General features: G+C 44.1%; 1 protein-coding gene across 1 annotated transcript in view; it reads left to right on the forward strand.

Annotated features, from left to right (window-relative positions):
* trim71 (tripartite motif containing 71, E3 ubiquitin protein ligase) overlaps positions 1-7,944 on the forward strand; it is a 42,190-nt gene extending 34,246 nt beyond the window's left edge. The window contains exons 3-4 of the mRNA XM_080858379.1: positions 607-741; positions 1,616-7,944. Coding sequence (XP_080714505.1) covers positions 607-741; positions 1,616-3,067 — 1,587 coding nt within the window. The 3' untranslated portion in view covers positions 3,068-7,944. The remainder of the gene's footprint in view (positions 1-606; positions 742-1,615) is intronic.
* Positions 7,945-9,659: the final 1,715 nt, after the last annotated feature.

The raw sequence follows: 9,659 nt of genomic DNA on the forward strand, positions 1-9,659 counted from the left end.
CCTTCCTCAGCAGGTCGGTGGGATCCATAGGCTGTTTTACTGGGGTCAGGGGTCGTGACCTCACAGCTTGGGCTCTTACTTCTCTGCTTACCTCTCACTGTGGCGTCACAATGGAGCTCCTCATGCTTGTGTGGGTTCATTCAGCCACCCCCCCACATCAGGGAAGCCATCAGAGGGGGCTGATAATAGAGAGGGCAATCTATATTTAGATACTAAAGGACTTTTAGACACAATCTTTGCCAGTCAGTGTTACTCTTTGTTGAAATCTCAAAGCTTTCAGGGTATCATTTGCAGATCCCGTGTGTTCAAATCTAAAAAAAAAAGCATTTGGTTTGTCTAAAGAAAAGAGTTTGTTGGCCGTATAAGCTATGCTATTGTTATGGTTAGTACATGTCCTACGGTTGTAAATTGAATTACTAATTGTAGAGGATCATGGTGGAACTCATGGTTATGCTCTGACTATATTAAAAAAATACATTATGGTTTGTGTTCATTTATAGACATTATCCCTTCCTAATGAAGTAGAGGTCAATGTAGACACAATATATTACTAAAGTTGTAGGTCTTTTTCCTATATGTTTTAATTTGAACAATCTATTTTTGCAGTTGAGCATTGAGAAGGCCCAAGCGATTGCAGAGCAGGTGGAGCTGAAGGCGAAGGTGGTGCATTCTGAGGTGAAGACCATAGCCCTCCACCACAAGAAGGCCCTGGAGGAGCGCGAGTGTGAACTCCTGTGGAAGGTGAGTGGACAGACAGCCGCTCTTTTTGTAATATTTAACACAATACACCCGTAAACACAAGCATACCTTTTCTTTTTGGCCTAGATCTCAAAGGGCATATGCATCATTTTCAGAGTAGTCTCTCCCATGCAAATCTACAACGTTGCATTTTTATTTCATAAACTGATACAAAAATAAAGTTAATTGTTTTAAATCAGATGTTATCCACATCATTTTACTTTGGTTACTGAATAAATTGAATTGAATGAAAAACATACATTTCATGAGATTAAAATAACCATTTGGTCACAGACCTTTTGTGTGTAACAGTGTATAATAATAAAGACAGGGATCGTCTCACTCTGGAGTGCTTACGGCCGTGGAGAAATCAAACCAAACTGAAAGCATACTTACATCCATATCAAACTTTGACTGGTGGGCTTTTAAGTAATACAAAAGTTTGCTCACAATACAAAAGGCAGCCTTGAGGGAAGCCCGTATCCTGTTTCTCAGTGTATAATAAAGAATATAGGACCTATCAGTTAACACCAGACTCTATACTGACATCTATGCGGAAGGCTTTACATTATAGGGCAGGCAGGTTTGCACAATGGTAGCCTCTATGGGTTCAGAACACACAAAAAGCCTTTGAAAAACAAAACGGCCTTCACATCCACAGTGACCTCTACGCAGTTCTCTTCACATAAACCAATGTTCAGTATGATATGATATGTACAACCACAATAATTGTTCTAATAATTGTTCATTTTCTGGTGAATACAGTCAAACTAAGTAGACCAGAAGAGTTTGAATGGCTACTATTTTCTTAAAGCACCTGTTTCTTTGATTGAGGTCAGAAATGTTGAGTTTGCAGTGTGGTCTTTCTTTTAAACAGGTTGAGAAGATCCGGCAGGTGAAGGCCAAGTCGCTGTACCTCCAGGTGGAGAAACTCCATCAGAACCTGACCAAGCTTGACACCACCATCGCCACCGTGCAACAAGTACTGGAGGAGGGAGGGAGCCTGGATGTGCTACTGGCACGTGAGCACATGCTGGCACAGATTGAGGAACTGAAGGCCCTTCGCTGTCTGCTGCAGCCACAAGAAGACGATCGCATCGTCTTTACCCCACCTGACCAGACGCTTTTCATCGCCATCAAGTCCATGGGCCTGATCAGCAGTGGCGCTTATGCCTCCGCCTCCAAAGCCCACGGTGAGGGCCTGAAGCGTGGCCTGCAGGGTAAGGTGGCCTCTTTTACCGTGGTGGGCTATGACCATGATGGAGAGCCCCGGCTGTCTGGAGGAGACGGTGTTTCTGCGGTGCTCATGGGGCCAGAAGGGTCCCTGTCCAGTGCAGATGTGTCAGACCATCAGGATGGCACCTTCACGGTCAGCTACCTGCCTAAGAGTGAGGGCGAGCACCTGCTCTCTGTGCTCATTTGCAATCAGCACATTGAGGGTAGCCCCTTCAAGGTGCTAGTGAAGTCAGGCCGCAGCTACGGTGGCGTTGGGTTGCCTATCGCCACCTTTGGGGCCGAGGGCGACAGGGAAGGGCAGCTGTGCCGTCCCTGGGGTGTCAGCGTAGACAAGGAAGGATTCGTGGTAGTGGCAGACCGGAGCAACAACCGTGTGCAGATCTTTAAGCCCTGCGGCACTTTCCATCACAGGTTTGGCACACTGGGCTCTCGACCAGGCCAGTTTGACAGGCCAGCAGGTGTGGCCTGTGACAGCCAGCGCAGAATCATCGTTGCAGACAAGGACAATCACCGCATCCAGATCTTCACGTTTGAGGGCCAGTTCCTCCTCAAGTTTGGTGAGAAGGGAACAAAGAACGGGCAGTTCAACTACCCCTGGGACGTGGCTGTGAACCCCGAGGGGAAGATCCTGGTGTCTGACACACGCAACCATCGTGTGCAGCTCTTTGGACCTGATGGAATGTTCCTTAACAAGTATGGCTTTGAGGGGGCGCTTTGGAAGCATTTTGACTCGCCCCGCGGTGTGGCCTTCAACCAGGAGGGTCACCTGGTTGTCACAGACTTCAACAATCACCGACTGCTGGTCATCCGGCCTGACTGCCAGTCTGCACGCTTCCTGGGCTCAGAGGGGACGGGCAATGGGCAGTTCCTCCGTCCTCAGGGCGTCGCCGTGGACCAAGAGGACCGCATCATCGTGGCCGACTCCCGAAACCATCGCATTCAGGTGTTCGAGCCCAACGGCAATTTCTTATGCAAGTTCGGCACTCAGGGCAACGGCTTTGGGCAGATGGATCGCCCATCGGGTATAGCCGTTACCCCTGACGGAATGATTGTCGCCGTGGACTTCGGTAACAACCGAATCCTCATGTTCTAAGCAATGCTGCTCTCGCTCATTGCAAAGGACACGTAGTGAAGAAGCAGAAAAGAAGATTTTCGGTACACACTCATCAGGAGCAAACCTTAAAAGAAGTCAAAAAATGTTGATCGTAGAATGGAATCTCATCATCTACCACACTTCAATTGATAAATGCCTTTTGTATTAGTTTATTGAGCTTATTGAAGCCGTATGCTCTGCGCTGGCTACCAGACAAGTGCTGTGGTCAAGCAAGCAGTCCTTCCTCCCATCAGGCTTGGGCTGCTGAAATGTGATGCCATTTTTGCTCTTGATGTGTGTTTCAAATCTTTTTTTTCTGATTTTCTCAGGGAATTTCTTTCATTCTTGACATATTTTACTCTCTGCATCATACCTACCTCATCTAGCTTATGTATGAATGTACTCGCATTGTTTTTTGTGTGCAGAGACTTAGTCCATGAAGTTTTATAAAGAAACATCTACCTCAGTGCTTTTTCAGCGAGAGAAAACTACAAAAATGAAGCAATGTTTGGTTTGTATTTGCACAGCTCGCACAAATTTTCCCAGTTGTTACTGTGCACATAAAGCAATTGAAATACCCTGAATGTTTCTGAGAACGATGTTCAAATTTACCAAGGTGGCATGTTTTAGCCAAAGCATGCAGCCATATTTAGAGAAATCTACTGTGTTTGTTTTTCATGTTGTGTTTGTAGTTCTATTAGTCATCTGCCTCATACCTCTGCAAAACCTTTTACCTCAAGATTACACAGTACCTCTATGGGTCCAGCTGCCTCTCACAAGTGTTTCTATTTAAAAAAAAGACTTTATGATTCACATAAAGGCGGCTCAGTCTCACTTCCTTGACTGGATATACATAGCTGAGAGCATTCTTTATCTTCTTATACGGCATATAAAAAGTAAAGTGTTAATCAAGATTTACTGCAAGAAGAATGCTACAAGAAACCAAAAATATGCCCAAACTCCTGATTTAATGTTTTCTCAAAAAAGAGAATTGTTAGAAGTGAAAATGGCATTGTTTTCCAAATCATTTTTTTGGGGGAAATCTCTGTCAAAGGGCAAAATATTTAGATTTAGATATTTAGTTTGTAACTGATGCCGATTTCTAATGATTTTACCTATCGTCTATTTGATTTATTTCTCATCCAAAATGAGTATCTGAAATGTATTACTATGACTGCACAACTTGAGGTGAAAGAGATGATGGGGTGATTATTTGTTGGAATGGGCACATTGGTGCTGGGGAAAAAATATAGGATTTAATCCAAACTTTGGATTTCTTAGTTTAGTTTTAGTTTGCCATCGTCTGGGCTTGCTGGCTTAAGTTGAAGAGCCACAGCTGTGAGTCCAGGCAGTATCTACTTTGTGGTGAGGTTTCAGCTCTTAGAGAAACTGTTCCATTAGTTTTGTTTCATGGGCTGATTCTCTGGTGGCTTCTCTAGTGTGGGGTCGGCGTGTCACGTTGAGGCATCAGTAGAATGCAATCCCTGCCCCTCATACTCCCACTGCTGCTGAGGTGATGTGTAGGGCGCTTTGTGTGGAACCACTTTCAAGATAAAACCATCTTGTTCACTCCTTATGTCATCTTGACTAAAATCAACTCGTGCATTGCCACCTAAAACAGAATGATATCAGTATTTCCAACAAAAGCACATGTTTTATCCAAGGAGAAGAAACATTGAATTCCAATTCATTGCATGGGATATGGTGACATTATTTGATTTTGGACCACAGATTCACAGTAAAGGCACTAGGTAAATAACTTGGATCCACTGAGCTGCTGCTTCACCAAGTGCTTGGAGCGAAGCCTGAAGCACAGTATGAGTGACACGCTTTCTCAGAAAGCAGAGATGATACCCCTCCGAGTAGAACGAGAAAGAGTAACACACCTCTCGAGGGTCTAGAGTTGGCGTACTGTATTGTGATGTGATCATATGAAGACAAGCTGAACACCTGTGAAGGCATAATTTCTTTGTTCTGATTCCATCAGCCATTGAAATTGGCTTTATCAGAATTGGATCATTTAATCGCCAGGGTAAAGTCTGGAGAATAACTAGCCTACTAGCAGCTTATAGACATGGCTTGCATTGCTGTAAATCCCTAAACTCCCTTGTCCATTCCTTTTGGTTAAGCTCAGCTAATGATATTGTGTTACTGCTTGGCAGGTCATTGTTGAGTGGAATTAAGTTTGTAATCTTCAGTATTCAGTTCAGGATTTAGTAGTTTGGAATATGACAAGGTTGAGACAGCTTAGAAGCAAAACAAAACTCTGACCTCTTTATGACATTGCAATTCACATGAATGCATTGATGAACCCATGCAGGCTACAGTGCAGTGCAGGAGACTTCAAATTGTGTTGTTGATAGAAATGACATGATATGCCTTTCTACAACACAAGAATAATGGTTAGCGTCTTGCCAAAATGGTGACCATACTTTAGCCCATGCCAAATCTTTGGTGAAGGAAGTCATGCTAGTGCGATGATCCTCAGACAGCTGTTCTGCGATCAACTCTCTTAACTCTAACTCTGACATCACAGATCTCGGTGTTACTGAAAACCCATTACCATCACCATTCCTTTGGTCCTCCTGTACTCTCTGTTCTTTTACCTCAGTGAAAGTGAGGTTTGGTCTGTAAGACAACCTCTTCAGATGCTTCTGTTCGTACCCTCAAATGTGTCACACTGGACTTTACCACACCCTAGTTAGTGCATTGTGATGTTTCCTCAGGCTTAACTCCAGCAGATGTTTGCAAGGTTCCTTAGTGCACTGAGGATAGCATCTCAATGCCATTCAGACCCCTGGAAAGAAGTACCTTCTCCTTTAGCTCTGTGTCACAGACAATAGACTTAGCCATAACTGGAGAAATCCAGTAGACCACTGAGAAAAGTACTAAAAACCAAAAGGAGCTTAAGGATGAAAAGTGTGAATGTGAAGTGTGTGGGATAAGAAAGCAACTAAAGCTGGCCAGTGGCTGTTAGCAACGTAGCACGTGAGTTTGCTTTTCACCCAGTATTACCTGTGCTCAGAGTTGAACACAGAGCTGCAGAGACGCCTCCCCAAAGATCCTAAGATCTGTGCTCTTTAAGAGGAAAACAAAAAAAACAACCCTATATTTATATTTTTGCATGCTTTAAAAGTCCTTGTAGAAATGAGGATTTGAAATGAGAATTAAAGACTTTTATGATATACCAAAAAAGTTTGTATGGTAGATTGTGGTGGATGGCTTTGACCTCTACGATTGTATTTCTCTCAAGAAAAGCTTTACAGAGCCCGAGAAAGGTACCTCATTGTGTAAGACACGAGTGAAATGGTCTTTGGTCCATGATGCCTTATCACACATGCAGTAGTCTACAGCTTCAAAAATCAGGATTGGTTCCCAATTTGATTATACCTGAAAACTGCCAAACAGTTCGCTGAAATAGATTTCCATGGCTGGTAGAGCGGAAATGTAAACGTTTCCCCTTAAAGTAACTCTTTCTTCAAGCTTTGTACTGATGTGTACCTTCGTTTTACTGAACAACTGTCAGGAATACTATGCGGAGATGTGTCTAACCTAGTTCATCAGTCAATGCAAGAGCATTATAGAACCAGTAAGTTAACATCAGTGTAGTGTGAGGGACTTGACTACCCAGAGTTCTGTGCACTGAACATGTGGCCCCTCTATCAATATGTTGTGTACATGGTGTCTAGAACCAACCCTCTGATCAATATGTTGTATTCATGGTGTGTAGAACTAACCCTCTGCTGTTAAAAAGAGATTCTACTTGTGCTCAGCTGAGTATACAACACAATTTTAGGGAGCACCAGCTGACTGCTTAAGTTTCATGTCCTAGGATGTGTAGGCTTTCTGAAAGCACCGGGTTCATTCTAACCAATCTATGTATCAGTCCCCTGGGTATTCCAAGATAATGTACGTAATGTACTCTCTCCCCCCCCCCCCCCCCCCCATTTCAAACTATTTTAGCCCGTTTCTGACACACACACTCACGCACACACCTTCTCAGAAGTGTATGGTCCAAGACCCATTTTAATGATTGTATTGTCTTCTGATGTATACACATTTAAGAACAACTCAGGTAGCTTTCTAGAGATTAAAAATCCAAATTCACTGTTTGTTTCCCACCATTTGATAGTGAACCCGCTGTTAGTACTTTTAGTATCTGATTTTTGTGTGTATGTGTGTGCAAGTACTTTTGTCTTGATCCATCTGTTTAAAAAAAAAGAAGAAAATTGCTGTTAGTAAAATTTCACAGGATCCGCTCATGTTTAATTTCCATTTAAATGTTAAGTGATGCATAAGATTTGACCATTTTGTAGAAACTCACCTTTTTATCAGCCTCTCAAAGCCACAGAGAAATGATGGTGGGATATTCTTTCCTCTCCTTTTCCCCATTCCCTCCAAGGAAACCCTCAATTTCTCAGGAAACTAATTGGCACAATTTCTGTTAGCAGCAGCCAATCAACCCGACCAAAGAAAAGTTTCAAGTTTGGGTTTGCCTTCAAATAAGTCAGAAATGCCTTAAAATCCTTTAAATGCTCTATCTCTATGAACCACCTTCTAAAGCAAAGCAGACAGCATGATGTTTCCTCCTTGGTTTCCCGCCTTCAATTGAGTCGACGTACGAAGAATCCCACTGCCATTTTCTCATTGTGTGTGATTTTGTGGTTTTGACTGCTGTTTCAGACCTGGGGGTTAATGGGTAAATGTGTAGAGAAGGCAAGATGGCGTATGGGCTAGAGGTCCTCCAAGAACCCCTCTCTCTTCTCCAATTCCTCCTCTTATCTCCCCCCATCCCTGCAATCTCAACTGGTTGGTGTAATGTCAGTGTTGTATCAAAAAAATCCGACAAAGAGACTAAAATACTATGTGGCCTGCAGTCTCGGTCTCTGGTCTTTGTGGACTTTAAACATTTCCTATGCAGTCTTTGATTTTATGTACTGTTGTTTACACTTTAATAAAGTTGTACTTCTTGGATCCTGAAAATTGTGCGTGGATTGTATTAATGTGTGGTTTGTTAAGTAAAGACTGAAAAAAAATCTTTTAAAAAGGGTTTCTTTAGATGTCAGTTTCAAAGACGTTTTCACTCATTCCAACATTCTTGAACAAAGCAATGACCTTAAGAGACCAGTGTGTCTGCATACCAAAAGTTAGGATCAGAGGGGAAGGTCAGAGTTCAGGGCAGGCAGGCCGGTGAACCACAGAACAGAGAGCAGAGGGCTACAGGCAAAAAGCTTTTCATTCTGTGCTTTCCATGTTGGGCCATTTAGACACAAAGCAAAATCAAGAACTGTTGAAGTATTACTTTATTGAATTCAGTTAAATGTTCCCCTATTTAATATTTGTGTTTTACTCTGTAGAGCGATTGGGCAAATAAAAATATGTTGTATATTTCCAAGTGTCTGGTATATCTGCTCTGTAAACGTACACCCCTGATGGAGAATGTGGTTTGATCTAGTGTGTCTTGGTGTAGGCAGCAAGTATGTACTGTACCCATTATCCAAGCCTGTAGTGACAACCCACGTGAGCAGTGAAAGACTGACAATAGAGTGAGTGGTTAGCAGGAGAAGGGGGAGGAATGGCGGAATTTAGCATGAGAAAAGAGATGCTTGCCTGGGAAAAGGTGGTAGGACCACCCTCAGGGGGAGAGAGAGAGGGGAGGGGGAGGGACCACACATGAGCAGGCCAGGGCAGAGTGGGGACCATGAGCCACTCTACACCACACACAGGGCATTGAAGACTAGGGGCCCCTATACACCACACACGAGGGGGCCACTCTACACCACACATGAGGGGGCCACTCTACACCACACACGAGGGGGCCACTCTACACCACACACGAGGGGGCCACTCTACACCACACACGAGGGGGCCACTCTACACCACACATGAGGGGGCCACTCTACACCACACATGAGGGGGCCACTCTACACCACACATGAGGGGGCCACTCTACACCACACATGAGGGGGCCACTCTACACCACACATGAGGGGGACACTACACCACACATGAGGGGGACACTACACCACACATGAGGGGGACACTCTACACCACACATGAGGGGGACACTACACCACACATGAGGGGGCCACTCTACACCACACATGAGGGGGACACTACACCACACATGAGGGGGACACTCTACACCACACATGAGGGGGACACTACACCACACATGAGGGGGACACTCTACACCACACATGAGGGGCCCACTCTACACCACACATGAGGGGCCCACTCTACACCACACATGAGGGGCCCACTCTACACCACACACAGGGCAGAGTGGAGACCTTGAGCCCCTCTACACCACACAAGAGTGGCCCAGGGCAGAGTGAAGACCTGCACATTAACACATTATGTGGTTAATAAAATCGTTGGTCAAAGCAGGCTGTAGGTTAAGCGAAAAATTATTCTATTTTCTATTGATAATAAAGAGTTTAGAACAACAAAGCAATGGGCAACCTGACATGTCTGTGAGTTGTTTTAATGCCTGTGCTTTATGGAGAGGCTGAGCTTGAGCACGGGAGATCACAATACAAGTGGTGTGGATCCTTGATGTTTTATGGTTTACAATTGCTTCCAATTGCAT

Source organism: Sprattus sprattus (genome assembly GCF_963457725.1).
Source record: "Sprattus sprattus genome assembly, chromosome: 19".
NCBI classification, from domain to species: Eukaryota; Metazoa; Chordata; class Actinopteri; order Clupeiformes; family Clupeidae; genus Sprattus; species Sprattus sprattus.